At 43.8% G+C, this 22,172-nt stretch overlaps 1 protein-coding gene across 1 annotated transcript in view; it reads left to right on the forward strand.

Moving 5' to 3' along the window:
* The window catches only part of gabra3 (gamma-aminobutyric acid type A receptor subunit alpha3), a gene marked incomplete at both ends in the record, with an annotated part of 316,811 nt that overhangs the window by 160,441 nt on the left and 134,198 nt on the right, over positions 1-22,172 (forward strand). The window contains 1 exon segment of the mRNA XM_084319586.1: positions 6,717-6,799. Within this exon segment, the coding sequence (XP_084175712.1) occupies positions 6,717-6,799 (83 nt within the window).

Here is a 22,172-nt window from a genome sequence, read left to right on the forward strand (position 1 = left end):
CCCGCAACGATGTGCAATACAGTGGTACATATAATAGAATCAAAAGAAGAAACAACATTGTGCAGTAACAGGTAGCAGGTAACATGGAGTGACATCTCGGTATCTGTACATAGTTATTTACAGCGCATGTGTGACATGCTAGTTAGCTTTGGTAGTGCAATACACTGTTCCTGTTATTCTAATTTAAAGTGTCCTTTCCTTTGGCCATAAGTGTGCGTGTGTGCGACATGAGTGTGTGCCCGCTCATGTTAAAGTGTTAAGTGGCTGCTCGTGTGTGAGTGTGCACAGTGTGCGTGTCGTGTGTGTGTTCATGTGTGCTTGTGTGTGGACAGTTCAATGTTCTGAGCACTCAATGTACATTGTTCATGGCTCTGATGGCCTGGGGGAAGAAGCTGAGCCTAAGCCGCTCTGTCCTAGTAGCTGGGATTTGCAGGCGTCTGCCTGACCTCAGCAGCTGAAACAGGCTGTTATTGGGGTGGTGAGGGTCTTTCATTATCCTGCAGGCTCTGGATTTGCACCTCTTGTTGTATAGAACCTGCAGGGGGGGTAGTGCAATACCCGTGGTACGCTCGGCTGAGCGCACCACTTTCTGTAGGGCCTTCTTGTCCTGTGCCGTGCTGTTTCCATACCAGGCAGTGATGTTTCCGGTCAGGATGCTCTCTACAGCTCCTGAGTAGAAGGACTGGAGTATCTTCCCCGATACTCTGAACTTCCTTAACTGTCTCAGGTGGTAGAGACGCTGTTTCGCCTTCTTTACTACTGTGCCTATGTGTGTTGACCATGTCAGGTCCTCTGAGATGTGGACCCCCAGGTACTTGAAGCTGCTCACCCTGTCCACGGTAGCCCCGTTTATCATCAGTGGTGTGTGTGTCTCCTGCTGTCCTCTCCTATAATCCACGATCAGTTCCTTGGTTTTGCCAATGTTCAGGAGCAGGCTGTTGTCCTGGCACCAGCGTTCCAGTACCTCAACCTCCTCCCGGTAGGCCTTCTCGTCGTTGTCCGAGATCAGCCCCACCACCACCGTGTCATCTGCGAACTTCACTATGGAGTTGGAGCTGAACTTGGCCACACAGTCGTGTGTGTAGAGTGAGTACAGCAGGGGGCTCAGAACACAGCCCTGGGGGGACCCGATGCTCAGGGTGATGGTGTTGGAGGTCTGACCCCCCACCCTGACCGCCTGGGGTCTTTCGCTCAGAAAGTCCAGTACCCAGGCGCTCAGGGCGGAGCTCAGACCTAGCTCGATCAGCTTGTCCACCAGTCTGGTGGGGACTATGGTGTTGAACGCTGAGCTGTAGTCAATGAACAACAGTCTCACATAGCCCCCCTTCTGACGGTCAAGGTGCGAGAGGGTGCTGTGCAGTACCTGGGAGACCGCGTCGTCGGTGGACCTGTTTGTCCTGTATGCAAATTGCATAGGGTCCATATCACTGGGGAGGGAGGCACAAATGTGGTCCTTGACCAGCCTCTCGAAACATTTCATGACCACAGAGGTGAGTGCCACCGGTCTGTAGTCATTTGGACATGCTGGGGAGGGTTTCTTCGGCACAGGGATGATGGTAGACCTCTTGAAGCTCCGATAGGAGTGGGTCTGAGGGGGGTCACAGAAGTGTGTGTAGTTAGAAGATGCAGAGGGTAGAGGTCTTCAGAGGGTGTGTAGTTAGAGACCATCGACCGGTCCTGTAGGCCAGCAATGCCCACACCAACACAGAAGACGTATGGACCCAGGAGAGAGTATTACAGTATCAAACAGACAGAGTAGACCTATAGCTCAGAGAGACTCAAAAGGAGCTTCTATACCCAGGCCATCAGGATGCTCTATGTTGACTCTCGGTCGTTAAAGAACCCAGGACGCCTATCGTAAAGAGTAGGGGGTTCCCCGACATTCCTGGCCAAATTACCAATCAGGTCTCTGACATCAAGGCCACCTAATCATCACTCCCCCTTAATAGACCTGTCTCAAACCCTGCCCTCTTTTCTTGATCCTCCAATCACAACTGAGGTAAGCGACAGTTGTGATTGGAGGATCAAGAAAAGAGGGCAGGGTTTGAGATAGGTCCATTGGCTCACCCCAGACAGACAAGGGAACGCTCGCCCAAGTCAGACAATATACACATTTATATTGACCGTATATATATATTTTTTTTTTTTTTTTTTTACCTTTATTTTACCAGGTAGTCACTTGAGATCAAAGATCTCTTTTCCGAGCAAGACCTGGCTATATATATATATATTCATATCTGTCTGAATATACCTGCATATAATCCTTCTTTATACCTACTTATACCTCTTCCACCTGAGAAGACTAAAAAAGTTTGGCATGGGGCCTAGCATCCTGCGTGCATCCTACAGGGGCACCACGAGTGTGTCCTATACCGGCTGCATCACAGCCTGGTAGGGGAACTGCACTGCTCACAGCCGCAGAGCAATACAGAGAGTTGTTAAGACAGCTCAGAAAATCTGTGCCTGTGAGCTCCCCTGTATACATAGGACATTTATAACAACCGGTGCATCAGCAAGGCCCGGAGGATTATAAAAGACCCCAGCCATCCCAACAACAGTTTGTTTCAACTGCTGCCTTCCGGGAGGCGTTACCGCAGCCTCAGAGCCCGGTCCAGCAGGGTCAAGGACTCATTCTACCACCAAGCCATCAGACTCATGAACAATACCTAAACAATTATGATTTTTACTCTGTGTTTTTCTGTATTTTAAGTATTTTTAAGTACTGTATGTACATTTTATTCTACTGTTGCACTTTTTATATCACCACTCTCAGCACTGTCACTTTTTCTTAAATCACTATTATGCTGGTCTTTATTGTGTTTCTTTCGTATGTATTTTATTGACATGCTGTAGGTCGAGGGCGCAAGACCCAAGAATCTTGCTCTTTTTGTACGTGAATATGACAAGATGCAACAATAAAACTGAATCTGAATCTGTATACAGTAACCTATATAACTGTATGATAGCATGTACATTAATGCTGTTTATACCGTATACATATATTCTACCGTAATATATATATATATATATATATATATATATATATATCCACATTTGTCTGTACATACCTGCATATAATACTTTTTACATATCTGTAGATACTATATCTGTACATATCCCTTATCTACTCTTACTAGTTACGCTGCTGGCCAGTATGACTTACTACCACAATGTCTTTACACCTGTATCACTGTAGATATTAATACAACTCTGTACATACGTGTAATGACAATACATTTTAATCGAATCTAATGTAATCACTGTCAGCCAGGACTATATGGGGGGGGGAAACGTTATTATTACACAACACTCATACTGACCCTACAAACAACCACCTTGTAGCTGGTAGCAACATCTGCTCTGACCCACGGACTAATATAGAATAATGAAGGAGATAGACAATAAGTGTTGTCCTTTAGTGCGTTCAGTCGTCTACCTCGCTGTTGCCGTGGCTACCGCCCTCGGCTATAGGAGCACCGATAGGCTGAGACGACGCGTGGGCGGCGGCTGTTGAACACAACAACGTTTCAAAAATAAACGTCTTTTGTCTGCGGAGGACGTCATCTGGGAGATAGCGCCGCGGGGGGTGGTGATGCTTTCGTGATTCTATATCTACTCATTGAGCACGGCGCTGGTCATTGTCACCTTGATTACCGTGCAGAATCAGAATCAGAAACGTCTTTATTGCCAAGTGAGCTCGCACATACAAGGACTCTGTCGTGTGGGTCTTTTGGTGCGTCGACAATTAACAGACAATTAAAGTAGAATCAAATAAAAATATATAAGAATGTATATACTAAGTTTGAATAAAAGTAAAATTACAATAGAATGTTACGACGTGCTCCTTTTACTCACATTATTCATCTTTATATGATTAATAAGCTCCTCCTGCAGGTCCTGATCTACTGTTACTACTGTATACTACTGCCACTCACTACTGTTCACTACTGCTACTGTTATCATTATCATCATCACTACTTTGTTCTATGTTCTATTATTACTACTACCTATCCTACCTCCTGTACCCCTTCATGCTGCTATGACACTTGAATGTCCCCCAAGAGTATTAATAAAGGAACACTTGACTCGACTTGACTTGACTTGACTTGACTTGACTTAATTGGGAAGGTCTTCCTAATGTTTCCTTGTACTCTGACTCTACGCTGAGGCCTGTCAGTAAAGTGTTGGTCTCTCTCTTACAGGCTGACCTCTGACTCTACGCTGAGGCCTGTCAGTAAAGTGTTGGTCTCTCTCTTACAGGCTGACCTCTGACTCTACACTGAGGCCTGTCAGTAAAGTGTGTGTCTCTCTTGCAGGCTGACCTCTGACTCTACACTGAGGCCTGTCAGTAAAGTGTTGGTCTCTCTCTCTCACAGGCTGACCTCTGACTCTACACTGAGGCCTGTCAGTAAAGTGTTGGTCTCTCTCTTACAGGCTGACCTCTGACTCTACACTGAGGCCTGTCAGTAAAGTGTTGGTCTCTCTCTTACAGGCTGACCTCTGACTCTACACTGAGGCCTGTCAGTAAAGTGTTGGTCTCTCTCTCACAGGCTGACCTCTGACTCTACACTGAGGCCTGTCAGTAAAGTGTTGGTCTCTCTCTTACAGGCTGACCTCTGACTCTACACTGAGGCCTGTCAGTAAAGTGTGTGTCTCTCTCTTACAGGCTGACCTCTGACTCTACACTGAGGCCTGTCAGTAAAGTGTTGGTCTCTCTCTTACAGGCTGACCTCTGACTCTACACTGAGGCCTGTCAGTAAAGTGTTGGTCTCTCTCTCTTACAGGCTGACCTCTGACTCTACACTGAGGCCTGTCAGTAAAGTGTTGGTCTCTCTCTTACAGGCTGACCTCTGACTCTACACTAAGGCCTGTCAGTAAAGTGTTGGTCTCTCTCTTGCAGGCTGACCTCTGACTCTACACTGAGGCCTGTCAGTAAAGTGTTGGTCTCTCTCTTGCAGGCTGACCTCTGACTCTACACTGAGGCCTGTCAGTAAAGTGTTGGTCTCTCTCTTGCAGGCTGACCTCTGACTCTACACTGAGGCCTGTCAGTAAAGTGTTGGTCTCTCTCTCTTACAGGCTGACCTCTGACTCTACACTGAGGCCTGTCAGTAAAGTGTTGGTCTCTCTCTTGCAGGCTGACCTCTGACTCTACACTGAGGCCTGTCAGTAAAGTGTTGGTCTCTCTCTTACAGGCTGACCTCTGACTCTACACTGAGGCCTGTCAGTAAAGTGTTGGTCTCTCTCTTGCAGGCTGACCTCTGACTCTACACTGAGGCCTGTCAGTAAAGTGTTGGTCTCTCTCTTGCAGGCTGACCTCTGACTCTACACTGAGGCCTGTCAGTAAAGTGTTGGTCTCTCTCTTACAGGCTGACCTCTGACTCTACACTGAGGCCTGTCAGTAAAGTGTTGGTCTCTCTCTCTTACAGGCTGACCTCTGACTCTACACTGAGGCCTGTCAGTAAAGTGTTGGTCTCTCTCTCTTACAGGCTGACCTCTGACTCTACACTGAGGCCTGTCAGTAAAGTGTTGGTCTCTCTTGCAGGCTGACCTCTGACTCTACACTGAGGCCTGTCAGTAAAGTGTTGGTCTCTCTCTCTTACAGGCTGACCTCTGACTCTACACTGAGGCCTGTCAGTAAAGTGTTGGTCTCTCTCTTACAGGCTGACCTCTGACTCTACACTGAGGCCTGTCAGTAAAGTGTTGGTCTCTCTCTTACAGGCTGACCTCTGACTCTACACTGAGGCCTGTCAGTAAAGTGTTGGTCTCTCTCTTGCAGGCTGACCTCTGACTCTACACTGAGGCCTGTCAGTAAAGTGTTGGTCTCTCTCTTACAGGCTGACCTCTGACTCTACACTGAGGCCTGTCAGTAAAGTGTTGGTCTCTCTCTTACAGGCTGACCTCTGACTCTACACTGAGGCCTGTCAGTAAAGTGTTGGTCTCTCTCTTGCAGGCTGACCTCTGACTCTACACTGAGGCCTGTCAGTAAAGTGTTGGTCTCTCTCTTACAGGCTGACCTCTGACTCTACACTGAGGCCTGTCAGTAAAGTGTTGGTCTCTCTCTCACAGGCTGACCTCTGACTCTACACTGAGGCCTGTCAGTAAAGTGTTGGTCTCTCTCTCACAGGCTGACCTCTGACTCTACACTGAGGCCTGTCAGTAAAGTGTTGGTCTCTCTCTCTTACAGGCTGACCTCTGACTCTACACTGAGGCCTGTCAGTAAAGTGTTGGTCTCTCTCTCTTACAGGCTGACCTCTGACTCTACACTGAGGCCTGTCAGTAAAGTGTTGGTCTCTCTCTCTTACAGGCTGACCTCTGACTCTACACTGAGGCCTGTCAGTAAAGTGTTGGTCTCTCTCTCTTACAGGCTGACCTCTGACTCTACACTGAGGCCTGTCAGTAAAGTGTTGGTCTCTCTCTCTTACAGGCTGACCTCTGACTCTACACTGAGGCCTGTCAGTAAAGTGTTGGTCTCTCTCTCTTGCAGGCTGACCTCTGACTCTACACTGAGGCCTGTCAGTAAAGTGTTGGTCTCTCTCTTACAGGCTGACCTCTGACTCTACACTGAGGCCTGTCAGTAAAGTGTTGGTCTCTCTCTCTTACAGGCTGACCTCTGACTCTACACTGAGGCCTGTCAGTAAAGTGTTGGTCTCTCTCTTACAGGCTGACCTCTGACTCTACACTGAGGCCTGTCAGTAAAGTGTGTGTCTCTCTTGCAGGCTGACCATCCACGCAGAGTGCCCCATGCACCTGGAGGACTTCCCCATGGACGCCCACGCTTGCCCTCTGAAGTTCGGAAGCTGTAAGTTCTCGACACATAATAATAATAATAATAATAATAATAATAATAATAATAATAATAATAATAATAATAATAATAATAATAATAATAATAATAATAATAATAATAATAATAATAATAATAATAATAATAATAATAATAACTTTATTTGTATAGCACCTTTCATACAGGGGATTGCAGTAGAAAGTGCTTTACATCAGTAAGAAATAAAACATAAAATCAGTGTAAAACAAGCAGCAAGAGCAAAGCATAAAGTGAGATAAAATAATGCAGATATATGAATCAATTCATATCAGAACCTCACATTCCAATAGGCTTCTGTAATCTGTTACAAAACATGATATGGTTATAGTATGCACCCAGCGGATAGTGGGGCGTAAAGATATAAGTAAAAATAAGTAAAATGAGCAGAAATCACAGTTTTTCACATTAGGATCTAACATCCCCACAGGCCACCTTGTTTATGGTTTGATTCACTTTTAGTAGAATGTAAAAGACATGAACGATGAAATGAGCACATAAAGTGCAGACTATAAAATCCTCGGATATATAAAATAAAGGTGAATAAAAACATAAAAACATGGGGAAATAAAACATAGATAAATAATAATGTGTGTGTCTGACTCTTATAACCACCAAAACCTGCACGGACTACGTATGACATATACCCTGACAGTTAGGGCACCTTGTGTATAATGTACCTTTACTCATACTCATGTATTGCATGTATTCAACATATAATATAAACTGAATTTATAGTCAGACTTAATTATATTGTTTACACGGTTTATTCTTTTATCATATTTTTCTATTCAGATGTTATTTTATCGCCTATATTTATGTCTTTCTTCTATTACCCTGCCCATACCTGTACCTCCTCTCCCCCCTCCCCCCTCCCCCATGCTGCTATGACACCCGTATTTCCCCAAGGGGATCAATAAAGTAATATTGTATCTTATAATACAGGATAATAAAATAATATATAATAATAAAAGAAACACCAACATGAAGTCCTGCCAGAGTGAAATGTCTTGGTGTTGGAAGTGTCAACATAAGTGACGGTTATGACTCTGTGGGAGACATGTGGTGGCTGCTTGCAGTGTTGTGGAGACCTGTGGTATGGCTGCTTGCAGCGTTGTGGAGACATGTGGTATGGCTGCTTGCAGCGTTGTGGAGACATGTGGTATGGCTGCTTGCAGCGTTGTGGAGACCTGTGGTATGGCTGCTTGCAGCGTTGTGGAGACATGTGGTATGGCTGCTTGCAGCGTTGTGGAGACCTGTGGTATGGCTGCTTGCAGCGTTGTGGAGACCTGTGGTGGCTGCTTGCAGTGTTGTGGAGACATGTGGTGGCTGCTTGCAGTGTTGTGGAGACCTGTGGTATGACTGCTTGCAGCGTTGTGGAGACCTGTGGTTTGGCTGCTTGCAGCGTTGTGGAGACCTGTGGTATGGCTGCTTGCAGCGTTGTGGAGACCTGTGGTATGGCTGCTTGCAGCGTTGTGGAGACCTGTGGTGTGGCTGCTTGCAGCGTTGTGGAGACCTGTGGTATGGCTGCTTGCAGCGTTGTGGAGACATGCGGTATGGCTGCTTGCAGCGTTGTGGAGACATGCGGTATGGCTGCTTGCAGCGTTGTGTAGACCTGCGGTATGGCTGCTTGCAGCGTTGTGGAGACCTGTGGTATGGCTGCTTGCAGCGTTGTGTAGACCTGTGGTATGGCTGCTTGCAGCGTTGTGGAGACCTGTGGTATGGCTGCTTGCAGCGTTGTGGAGACCTGTGGAATGGCTGCTTGCAGCGTTGTGTAGACCTGTGGTATGGCTGCTTGCAGCGTTGTGTAGACCTGTGGTATGGCTGCTTGCAGCGTTGTGGAGACCTGTGGTGTGGCTGCTTGCAGCGTTGTGGAGACCTGTGGTGTGGCTGCTTGCAGCGTTGTGGAGACCTGTGGTATGGCTGCTTGCAGCGTTGTGGAGACCTGTGGTATGGCTGCTTGCAGCGTTGTGGAGACATGAGGTATGGCTGCTTGCAGCGTTGTGGAGACCTGTGGTGTGGCTGCTTGCAGCGTTGTGGAGACCTGTGGTGTGGCTGCTTGCAGCGTTGTGGAGACCTGTGGTATGGCTGCTTGCAGTATTGTGGAGACCTGTGGAATGGCTGCTTGCAGCGTTGTGGAGACCTGTGGTATGGCTGCTTGCAGCGTTGTGGAGACCTGTGGTATGGCTGCTTGCAGCGTTGTGGAGACCTGTGGTATGGCTGCTTGCAGCGTTGTGGAGACCTGTGGTATGGCTGCTTGCAGCGTTGTGGAGACCTGTGGTATGGCTGCTTGCAGCGTTGTGGAGACCTGTGGTATGGCTGCTTGCAGCGTTGTGGAGACATGTGGTATGGCTGCTTGCAGCATTGTGGAGACATGTGGTATGGCTGCTTGCAGCGTTGTGGAGACCTGTGGTATGGCTGCTTGCAGCGTTGTGGAGACCTGTGGTATGGCTGCTTGCAGCGTTGTGGAGACCTGTGGTGTGGCTGCTTGCAGCGTTGTGGAGACCTGTGGTGTGGCTGCTTGCAGCGTTGTGGAGACCTGTGGTATGGCTGCTTGCAGCGTTGTGTAGACCTGTGGTATGGCTGCTTGCAGCGTTGTGGAGACATGTGGCATGGCTGCTTGCAGCGTTGTGGAGACATGTGGTATGGCTGCTTGCAGCGTTGTGGAGACCTGTGGTGTGGCTGCTTGCAGCGTTGTGGAGACCTGTGGTATGGCTGCTTGCAGCGTTGTGGAGACCTGTGGTGGCTGCTTGCAGCGTTGTGGAGACCTGTTGTATGGCTGCTTGCAGCGTTGTGGAGACATGCGGCATGGCTGCTTGCAGTGTTGTGGAGACATGAGGTATGGCTGCTTGCAGCGTTGTGGAGACCTGTGGTATGGCTGCTTGCAGCGTTGTGGAGACATGAGGTATGGCTGCTTGCAGCGTTGTGGAGACATGTGGTATGGCTGCTTGCAGCGTTGTGGAGACCTGTGGTATGGCTGCTTGCAGCGTTGTGGAGACATGTGGTGGCTGCTTGCAGCGTTGTGGAGACCTGTGGTGGCTGCTTGCAGCGTTGTGGAGACCTGTGGTATGGCTGCTTGCAGTGTTGTGGAGACCTGTGGTGTGGCTGCTTGCAGCGTTGTGGAGACATGTGGTGGCTGCTTGCAGCGTTGTGGAGACATGAGGTATGGCTGCTTGCAGCGTTGTGGAGACCTGTGGTATGGCTGCTTGCAGTGTTGTGGAGACATGAGGTATGGCTGCTTGCAGTGTTGTGGAGACCTGTGGTATGGCTGCTTGCAGCGTTGTGGAGACATGTGGTATGGCTGCTTGCAGCGTTGTGGAGACATGAGGTATGGCTGCTTGCAGTGTTGTGGAGACCTGTGGTATGGCTGCTTGCAGCGTTGTGGAGACATGAGGTATGGCTGCTTGCAGTGTTGTGGAGACCTGTGGTATGGCTGCTTGCAGCGTTGTGGAGACATGTGGTATGGCTGCTTGCAGCGTTGTGGAGACCTGTGGTATGGCTGCTTGCAGCGTTGTGGAGACATGTGGTGGCTGCTTGCAGCGTTGTGGAGACCTGTGGTATGGCTGCTTGCAGCGTTGTGGAGACCTGTGGTATGGCTGCTTGCAGCGTTGTGGAGACATGTGGTGGCTGCTTGCAGCGTTGTGGAGACCTGTGGTATGGCTGCTTGCAGTGTTGTGGAGACCTGTGGTATGGCTGCTTGCAGTGTTGTGGAGACATGTGGTATGGCTGCTTGCAGTGTTGTGAAGAGCCACTCATCCGAACAACTTCACATCGGATGAGTGCTTCTCGAGATATGCGTAACGTTTGTTGTTATAGCGCCATATTTTACATTGCACTCCCCTGGGTCCTCAGCGATACACCCACTGAGTGTGAAGTCTATCGAAGGAACGGCTGTGGAGATATGCTGCAGACAGACAGACAGACAGACAGACAGACAGACAGACAGACAGACAGACAGACAGACAGACAGACAGACAGACAGACAGACAGACAGACAGACAGACAGACAGACAGACAGACAGACAGACACACAGACACACAGACAGACACACAGACACACAGACAGACACACAGACAGACACGCAGAGCTTCCTTCCTGTATTATTTTATAAAGCTGTAAGTTGTTGAAATGGTCTAATTTGTCAAAACTTCTGTTTGTGTCTGTCTGCTTTCTGACTGCTGACATCTTGATTTTCACTTGAAGGTGCGTTCTCAGCACAGCAGAGCAAACACACTCTTGACAAATTGAACCATCACAACAACCTCGGGGAGAACATGTGATAAATAAGTGGTCAGAATTGATTGCTTAGATACTATAGAATACGTCTGATTATACTTCAGAAGCAGGCACGTGCACACATAGAGGCCAAAAAAATAAATACAAAATAATAATAATAATTTTTTATTTATTTTTTTACCGTTACACATATAGACTGCCCTTCCAACTGAAAAATGTCAGGATAGAATCAAAATATTAGGTAAAGAGAGAGAGATGCCCCATATTCCATTGCAGTTTGCACGGCCTCCTCAGCGTGCCTCTCCGCGGACATATATTTTATGCATAGCGTGGGTGGTGATGATGATGATGATAGAAACCGCTGTGGCGCATACAGTTGAATGCTGGTATTATACTCATTGAGGGACACGAAGAAGTCAAGTCCGATGGGATTTGGGAATCTCAAATACAAACCGGGATTGGAATAAAAAATGCATTTATATTAAACAATACAGAATATACAGCACTTCTTGGGGTCTGTAGGGTAAGCACTTATTCCCTCCCCCCTGAACATTTATGGAGATGTATGGGCCTTTTAAGTCAGTGATAAAAGTGTCTTTCAAGGATAAGTGAGCTCCTGCACTGATTATTATATTTCAATATTCAATATTTGATCACCAAAACCCCCCAAAAAGCATAAAAAGGGGCCCCCCGCCCGAAAAGGGCCCTTAAAAATTGCGCTTGCGCGCGCTCGGTTAGTATATACACACAAGTGTAGTGCCCTTTTCAGCCTTTGAGCACCTGCCCCTCTAAAGTCCTGTGCACGTCCCTGTTCAGAAGTATGCTATTTAGACTTGGTCCGCAAGATGAATGGAAGTGAATGAGGAGCCTGACACCTGGGAGGAATGGTGCTGTTGACCGCAAACAGTGGTCACTAGTTTACTAGTAGAGGATTTTACATAGAGGGAAGACTGCTAGTTTACTAGTAGATTACTTTACATAGAGGTAAGACTGCTAGTTTACTAGTAGATGACTTTACATAGAGGTAGGACTGTTAGTTTACTAGTAGTGGATTTTACATAGAGGGAAGACTGCTAGTTTACTAGTAGATGACTTTACATAGAGGTAAGACTGCTAGTTTACTAGTAGATGACTTTACATAGAGGTAGGACTGCTAGTTTACTACAGTAGTAGATGACTTTACATAGAGGTAAGACTGCTAGTTTACTAGTAGATGACTTTACATAGAGGTAAGACTGCTAGTTTACTAGTAGATGACTTTACATAGAGGTAAGACTGCTAGTTTACTAGTAGATGACTTTACATAGAAGTAAGACTGCTAGTTTACTAGTAGATGACTTTACATAGAAGTAAGACTGTTAGTTTACTAGTAGATTACTTTACATAGAGGTAAGACTGCTAGTTTACTAGTAGATGACTTTTCATAGAGGTAGGACTGCTAGTTTACTAGTAGATTACTTTACATAGAGGTAAGACTGCTAGTTTACTAGTAGATGACTTTACATAGAGGGATGACTGCTAGTTTACTAGTAGATGACTTTACATAGAGGTAAGACTGCTAGTTTACTAGTAGATGACTTTACATAGAGGTAAGACTGCTAGTTTACTAGTAGATGACTTTACATAGAGGTAAGACTGCTAGTTTACTAGTAGATGACTTTACATAGAAGTAAGACTGCTAGTTTACTAGTAGATGACTTTACATAGAAGTAAGACTGATAGTTTACTAGTAGATGCTTTGTTGTCATGAGGACTGACCAGCCAATGGTTTGTTTGTGTGGTCATGAAGACTGGACTAGACCCTGACCCCTGAGTACAAGAACAATGGTATAAGGTACTGTTAGCACTATAACCTTTAAATCTATCTCCTATCGTCCACCACAAAGCCATCCATCACATAGCCGGCTCTGAATCCAATCAATCTCCACTCCGGAATGGAACATGTAAATTGGATTCCGAGTACAATGGATGAAAGTGCCTCCTGCATTAATTACATTTCCCATGGCAGCTATGGTTTCCCCACCGGGCCCCGTCTCGTAGAGGGAGGGAAGGTGCTTTAATGAGTTATTATTCCCACAGATGACAACTGTGTCAATGACATATTAAAGGTCAAAGTTACAAGCGCCGTCTGGGACACCGTGAATAAAACATGGCCGACGGTAAAACAGGAAAAAAGGGCTCCGTTTTCAACAGATGGTTCCCGATGATTTGCAGACTTTGTTTGTTTGTATGTTTTCCCCGGGAAGCAATGAACGCAGAGTGGATCACGGTGGCTTTAATAACGCGAGGTAACAACACCGCGGCTCCACCTCAGGTCCGCGTTCGTATCGATAAAATAAATCCAGAGCAAAGCCCAGAGTTCTTCTGACGCCACCGGTGCGCGCGGACGGGAGGTAATGAGCCTCGCCATCGCTCCGGGTCGGCCACGGTACAGACGCGTCGCCGCACACACTCCTGTCCTAATTGGCGCTCGCATTAATGCGCTGGAGACGGCGCGGTGTAAACAGCCGCGGTGTCGTTTTTGAACCTGTCCCCGACATCTGAGCATCTGGGGAACAGACCTCTGGGGTTTCGACTGTTTTTTTTTAATGAGGCGAGACTCATTTGAAGGATATACGAATCAAGAAGCATCAACTTTAAAAATGTCTTTGACGTGTCCAGGTGTCGCATGGGAGGCTGCAATGTAATGTAGATGTCATGGTCTAGCAGCTAGATCTATCGTGTTGTAAGGTATGGTAAGGCACCTTCCCCGCATTCTAAAAGTGTATGGGTGTAGTATTTTATGCTAAAACCATGTATTAAAAGATGATACAGTATATTTATATTATAGTATTTAGGCTTTTCCATGACATTAAAGTATGACAGAGATAAGATAAGATATTCCTTTGTTAATCCCATTGGGGAAATTCGGGCATCATAGCAGCATGGGGGAGGGGAGGTACAGGTATGGGCAGGGTAATGGTAGAAACTAGAAAGACATAAATATAGGCAATACAATTTGATCTCAATATAAAAATATGAGGGGAAATAAACAGTGTAAACAAAGGTGCAGATGAGGGTCCCTGTGTGCCCTATCGCTCATATTATATGTTACAATAAATATAGGCAATTACAATTTTGATTATCGATGTGTTGTTCAGTTCAGTTCAGTTCAGTTATTTTTTATTTCGGGTTTTTGACACATAACAATGGTCATTCCATAAATCGCCAACGTTTTACCAGCTTTGTATCATCTTGCCATAGAAATCCAAGACTCCCTTTGACATTGAAAGGTTCAAAATTAAGAGGACCAGTCACACATAACTACTTGTATAGGGAAGAAGATTAAAAGATATGTATAATATAGACCCAGGGCTGGTTTCCAGATGATGGAAGTATCGGAGGGCAAGTTCATTGGAACAGGGACTCCTGTTCCTGGCCACTGCTCTGCCCTGCAGACATAATCTACACGCGTTTGACAGTAAGCTGTACTAACATTGATTCTTACATTACGGTAATTACTCACGCGTCAGTCAAAGTGCCCAGATGATTCATAAACCTCCTTCTCGTGCTGAAACCGGTCTGTCTCGAGACGGGTGCAGACCGCGTCCCACCAGGGCCCTGGCTCAGTGGAGACTAGAGATTCAAGAGATTCAAGATTCAAGAGTTGATTGTGTATGGTAGATGGTATAGGCTGTCTTTATTGTGTATGGTAGATGTTATAGGCTGTCTTTATTGTGTATGGTAGATGGTATAGGCTGTCTTTATTGTGTATGCTAGATGGTATAGGCTGTCTTTATTGTGTATGGTAGATGTTATAGGCTGTCTTTATTGTGTATGGTAGATGGTATAGGCTGTCTTTATTGTGTATGGTAGATGTTACAGGCTGTCTTTATTGTGTATGGTAGATGGTATAGGCTGTCTTTATTGTGTATGGTAGATGTTATAGGCTGTCTTTATTGTGTATGGTAGATATTATAGGCTGTCTTTATTGTGTATGGTAGATGGTATAGGCTGTCTTTATTGTGTATGGTAGATGGTATAGGCTGTCTTTATTGTGTATGCTAGATGTTATAGGCTGTCTTTATTGTGTATGGTAGATGTTATAGGCTGTCTTTATTGTGTATGGTAGATGGTATAGGCTGTCTTTATTGTGTATGGTAGATGTTATAGGCTGTCTTTATTGTGTATGGTAGATGGTATAGGCTGTCTTTATTGTGTATGGTAGATGTTATAGGCTGTCTTTATTGTGTATGGTAGATATTATAGGCTGTCTTTATTGTGTATGCTAGATGTTATAGGCTGTCTTTATTGTGTATGGTAGATACTATAGGCTGTCTTTATTGTGTATGCTAGATGTTATAGGCTGTCTTTATTGTGTATGGTAGATGTTATAGGCTGTCTTTATTGTGTATGGTAGATGTTATAGGCTGTCTTTATTGTGTGTCTTTATTGTGTATGGTAGATGGTATAGGCTGTCTTTATTGTGTATGGTAGATGGTATAGGCTATCTTTATTGTGTATGGTAGATGGTATAGGCTGTCTTTATTGTGTATGGTAGATGTTATAGGCTGTCTTTATTGTGTGTCTTTATTGTGTATGGTAGATGGTATAGGCTGTCTTTATTGTGTGTCTTTATTGTGTATGGTAGATGGTATAGGCTGTCTTTATTGTGTATGGTAGATGGTATAGGCTGTCTTTATTGTGTATGCTAGATGGTATAGGCTGTCTTTATTGTGTATGGTAGATGGTATAGGCTGTCTTTATTGTGTGTCTTTATTGTGTATGGTAGATGGTATAGGCTGTCTTTATTGTGTATGGTAGATATTATAGGCTGTCTTTATTGTGTATGGTAGATGGTATACAGGCTATCTTTATTGTGTATGGTAGATGGTATAGGCTGTCTTTATTGTGTATGGTAGATGGTATAGGCTGTCTTTATTGTGTATGCTAGATGGTATAGGCTGTCTTTATTGTGTATGGTAGATGGTATAGGCTGTCTTTATTGTGTATGGTAGATGGTATAGGCTGTCTTTATTGTGTATGCTAGATGGTATAGGCTGTCTTTATTGTGTATGGTAGATGGTATAGGCTGTCTTTATTGTGTGTCTTTATTGTGTATGGTAGATGGTATAGGCTGTCTTTATTGTGTATGGTAGATGGTATAGGCTGTCTTTATTGTGTATGCTAGATGGTATAGGCTGTTTTTATTGTGTATGGTAGATGGTATAGGCTGTCTTTATTGTGTGTCTTTATTGTGTATGGTAGATGGTATAGGCTGTCTTTATTGTGTATGGTAGATACTATAGGCTGTCTTTATTGTGTATGGTAGATGTTATAGGCTGTCTTTATTGTGTATGGTAGATGGTATAGGCTGTCTTTATTGTGTATGGTAGATGGTATAGGCTGTCTTTATTGTGTATGGTAGATGTTATAGGCTGTCTTTATTGTGTATGGTAGATGTTATAGGCTGTCTTTATTGTGTATGCTAGATGGTATATGCTGTCTTTATTGTGTAGGGTAGATATTATAGGCTGTCTTTATTGTGTATGTTAGATATTATAGGCTGTCTTTATTGTGTATGGTAGATATTATAGGCTGTCTTTATTGTGTATGGTAAATGTTATAGGCTAGATTCAAGATTCAAGAGTTGATTCATCACATACATACCAGGGCATACAGTGAAATGCGGTTGGTCATGCCCGCTACGATTGTGCAATAAAACAATAGTAATAGAGTACTAATAATAAGATAACTAGAATAGACATGATAAATAGACATGTTAATAAATCACTTAAAAGCACTGGATCCTATGTACTGTTAGGGGGCGGTGGGTGGGGAGCGGACCAAACCTCACATGTACACTCCTATACAATGTGCAGTTTTACTTCTATGCCCCTATGCTATACTTGCTGTTACTAACTATACTATGCAACAATCACAACAAGTTCTTTCCTTAAAGTGTCCTTTTTCCCTCCCTTTAAAGTGACCCTTTCTTGTGTGTTTAAAGTGACCTATGGTGCGTTTGTGTGTGTGAACGAGTGTAGAATGTTGTGTTGTGTGTGTAAGTGTGTGTTCATGTGTGCTTGTGTGTGGAGAGATCAGTGGTCATTGGCCTGATGGAAGAAGCTGAACCTTAGTCTCTCTGTTCTTGCTGCTTATATACGGAGGCTCTTGCCTGACCACAGCAGCTTGAACAGGCTGTTGTGGGGGTGGTGAGGGTCTAGAGCTGTCCCCGAAGCCTGTTTTTGGGATTCGAACATTCGCCAGGGTTTTTCCAACGGACGTTCGAACCATAGTTTTTAATCATGCAAAAATGTTTACGCACATTTACGCATATAACGTAGCGCACATGCTCATATTGCTGCGGTTATTAACCTCTTCCACCCGATGGGACCGGTACCGGTCCCAAAATGACATCATGTCATAAATCAGTATGTTTTTTTTGTCAAACGTATTCAAGTATAAACATCATAACCATTTCACAACAGCATTTATAATGTACAGTATATTATCATCAATACGTTAGTTGTTATTAGATAGATTTTCCTTTTCGAAATGTCTGTTTATTTCGCGAGAGGCGAACATTTTGGAAAACCTTGAATCATGGGAATTGTAGTTTGTTTGCGGCCATTTTGTAGCGGACATCCATAGCTCTGGATCTGCGTTGGAATTTTTCAAAACTACACTTCCTGAAAGGATCTATGGGGTTCAAGGTTCATAGTTCTGTATGCATTCTTTTAATAACTCTTATTATTCCGGATAATATACCACAAAACGTTATTGACAAATATTGAAACGCAGTTAGTTTCTCTTCCCTATTGTTAGCATGCAGCAACAATTAGATCTGAAATTTGTTTCAAAACGGTTGCACCCTGGTAAAAAAAAAAAAGTACAGTAGATTACAGTAGATTTCATTATATTCTTATGCACGCCTGGTGATACTAAATCCAAATTGAACTCGGCCATTTGAAAGGTATATATATAAATCTGCGAATTGGCTATAATATGGTAATTTATAAGCCTGCTATTCTATATTCTATAATAATATTTCAAATTGCATTGGTCAGTACTGTATCTACAGAACATTCTGTTTAATCATCCTCCCTTTATTCATTTCCTTAGATGTTTTGTACACATGATCTCAAGAGGGTACTGAACGAGATCAGTGGCAGTTTTAATGTTTGGTCATTATTAGCATTGTGTCAAAGATGCAAAGAAAAATCCGAATTCATATTTTCCTTTGTTTCATCACAATTTAAGCAAGCCTAGTAATAGACGCAATATTTCTGAAACTGGGAATACATTCACTGAGGTCCATAGATGTCCCTACCAGGAATATGCAAATGATATGTAGAATGTGTAGTATGTTGTGTCTGTGTTCGCGCGTGACTTTCGGACCCTGAGAACCAGACCCTGAGAACCAGACCCAGAGAACCTGCCAGTCACAGTCGCTAGATCGGGTCAAATAGGTTCCAAAATGACATTCTAACAACATAGAGATAAGAGATAAGATATACGTGTAACCATTATGTCAGAAGGACACGGCCAAACGACCTTCTCATAAAGGACACAATGGTGAGGATCATATCTGTCTCCAGTGATACATCTGAGGGCAGAGTGATAGACAGAGTGATAGACAGAGTGATAGACAGAGTGATAGACAGAGTGATAGACGGAGTGATAGACAGAGCCCAGAGGTTTGGGGGTTGAAGCTGCAGCAAGCCTACGATTTATATCACTATAGTCCAAAGAAACTGCTTCAACACACCTCCTCCTACTAATCATAGGAAAGCTGGATCTGTTTGTGTACAAGAAGCCAACTTTCTGTCTCAGCTTGTCCACATGAAACTTAAATAAGAATTTATCATCGAGCCACAGGCCAAGATATTTATACTCAGTGACTCTCAATGCAATAGCCATTTACAGTATAGATATATTCACTACAGATATAAACAATAATTATTCTTAGCTCTAGAAAACAGCATACATTTAGTGTTACTAGCATTAACACTTTGAGTGCCAGCGACGAGATCTCTCGTTAGTTCATGCCAACCGTTGAGTGCCAGCGACGAGAGATCTCGTCTTTTTCTTGTTATTTTTTTTATTATCGATTTCCATTCATTTTTCATCAATCTAGCCTCACGTTACCAGTGGGGATCTGTCTGAACTCGAACAGGGAAAATACCGCCCCCTATCGTCTCCGGATGGTACTGCACCCCTTTGGATTGGATTGAATGAAACGCTTGGAGAAAAAAAATCCTGCTTCCACATTTTACTTGTCAGACAAGTAACCGGAGACGATCCAAGTAATCGCCCACCACCAGAACAGCGGAGAATGTGTGTTTCCAGTACCCAGCGTTGGATCAATAAACGCAATCGATATTTGGAATGGCGATCAGGAATTGGAATAATCTTTTTGGAGAACATCTGATCTGATCGGAGGAAATATACAATATAGAGGAGGAAATATATATATATATAGAGAGAGATAGAGATAGAAGGATATATATGCGTATATATAATATAGAGGAGGATATAGTCTTGGTGCTGTTTGGTCCTTTTGATTTTTGAGTGTGGCTGTTGAACTTTATTTTTTATTAATTAATTAATAAATGTTTTAATGTATCTAAAAGAAAATGTGTATTTCCTAACTGAGAACATTTTTCTTTTACTTCCAAAACTGAATGTAAGTGGCACGCCATGAAAGTGTTATCGAAGTGTGATCGAAACTATGGAAAGTATGTCGGCCTTCCTAAAAATAAACCATGTCATTTAACTCCCCTCTTAAATCTCTGTTATTTAGGCCGTCTGGACCAGAGGAAGGCTTTTCACCACCGAGACGGTGGAAATAAAAATAAAATACTTGAAAATCTTGGCTTTTGATCAAAACAACTTCTGACAAGCAGAGATTATCTATATATATCATCAGGTGGCTTCTTCGTTCCGAAGGTTGCCTATCACTCTCCAACCCATTCTGTCCCCACTTCTTCTCTCCAACTCCGTCGTCTACCCAGCCTCTTCTTGGTCTTCCACTTCTTCTCTTTCCATCCACCTTCCCCATCACCACCTTCTTGAACATCTCCCCGCTGGATCCTCTCAGAACATGCCCGCACAACTCCATCTTTCTCATTTGCATGTTCTTGGTATCTGATTCTAGGGACATCTATGGATCTCAGGGAATGTATTCCCAGTGTCAGGAATACTGTGTCTATTACTAGGCTTGAGTAAATTGTAATGAACCAAAGGAGAATATCAATTCTATTCTTATTATTATTATTTTTTTTACTGTGAATAACGCCACTCAAAAATTTACCAGACCTGGGCCCTATTCCCCGTACCTGGTTCAACTAAGTCGATCAAGAGTCCCATTATCCAGATTCAATTAACCCGATGTTTGACGCCGGGATTTTCCTGTTCCTCGAAGGTGGATTCAGTCTCGTTAACTCGAACCAGACTTGAGACCCAGGATAAGTGCGCGCGGCCGCTTCAGTTGAAAAGCCAGCACGTATCGATAGCAGAAATCCTGATTTTCTAACGGCATTGATTGATTAATTGATTTAAAACTTTATTAACAGATTGCAGTACGGCTCAATAGCCTCGCCGACAAGTTAAATGCATAATCTATAGGCTAATTTTAAGTCCCTCATTACCCCAATCAATCTGATTATATTTCTTTAAACTTGCCTGCTGGCAGTAGGTTTATGGAATGGATAATCAAATGAGATCTTGCTAGCGAAAATAATTAGTTCAACTGTTATACAGAATAAGGATACGGCTCTCTTACCCATTGATTGATGTATGGTGGATGTTTTACTTATCTGCACTGTGGTGTGACGGTTTGTCCTTTTGACTTTCACGCAGACGACCGGGGTTCGAATCCCACTTCTTCTAGTCTTTTTCTTCTTTTTGCAATGTAGGAATAATTCAATTTGGTGCACGTTGAGAGCTATATAAAGAATGACATCCTCAATGCATGTAGATTTATAATATTTTAACTTAAAACTAGGCTACTTTTGCGTATAATCATTAATATTATATTCCAAAAAAATTATATTGGAAACGCGGGGTTTCGAACTCGGGCGGTCAGGTTGAAAGGTTTGAGCACTAGCCGTTGGACCACTGTGCCAGACGGGATATATCTATTGTGTATCCATCAATGGACAAAGACCCGTGTTTCGAATATTTTTCTTTTGAATGAAGTTTTATCTCTTTATTCTCAAATGCATTAATGTGACGTCAACGGCTCATTCAATTTCTCAAATCCGTCAAACAGCGCATCTCATCAGACATTTTAATCCCAGTTACAATATCACAATAACGTGTGAGTGATGATACAATTCAACAATCCTCAGAGTCCTCGTAATTCATAATCCACAAAAACCACAATCCACGCATAGACACTTCAATTTTATGCTTGAATGAAACACAATCCGGGCGCTCCGTTAAGCAAATCTACAGCGGATAATATATGAAACTAATCAGAGCCAAACGGCCGATTTCATTCATTAAAAATATCCCAGCGGGATTCACATTTGCAATGCGCCTGCAGCGTGTATCGCACGCCGAGCGCCGTATATGACGTGCATTATTTTATTTAGGACAAAGTAAATCTATAGGCTGAATATGATTTATTATCAGCATTTAGTTCTATTATTATACATTTCAAAAGCCCCCTCTAGGAAAACGAAGCACAGAAACATAATTCAGAATGGTATAAATGGGATCTCTAGACTGTGAGAATCATTTCAGGAAGCGAGCTGTCATTTATTTGCGGGGGCGTGGCCATGGTTCATCCGGCTAACTGAAGTTAACCCTGCTCTCGACCAGGCTCAAACTTTCTGATCTGTTGTCATGGTGATTTGGACAATCGAGCGTCGGGGAACAGAAAGGTCCGGCTTAAGTCAGGCTAGACTGGAAATTATCCGGCTAACTCAGTTAGCCAGGTACGGGGAACGGGGCCCTGAAAAATCTAAGCAAATGAATAAAGGGAAGATGATTAAACAGAAGGTTTTGTAGCTACAGTACTGAATTCTGCCATCCGGGCACATGCAATTTGAAATATTATAGAATATAAAATATCAGGCCTAAAATGGTTATGTGATTAAAATGCAATTAATTAGATTAATTCATTAC

Source organism: Notolepis coatsorum (assembly GCF_963971535.1).
Source record: "Notolepis coatsorum genome assembly, chromosome: 8".
Taxonomy (NCBI): Eukaryota; Metazoa; Chordata; class Actinopteri; order Aulopiformes; family Paralepididae; genus Notolepis; species Notolepis coatsorum.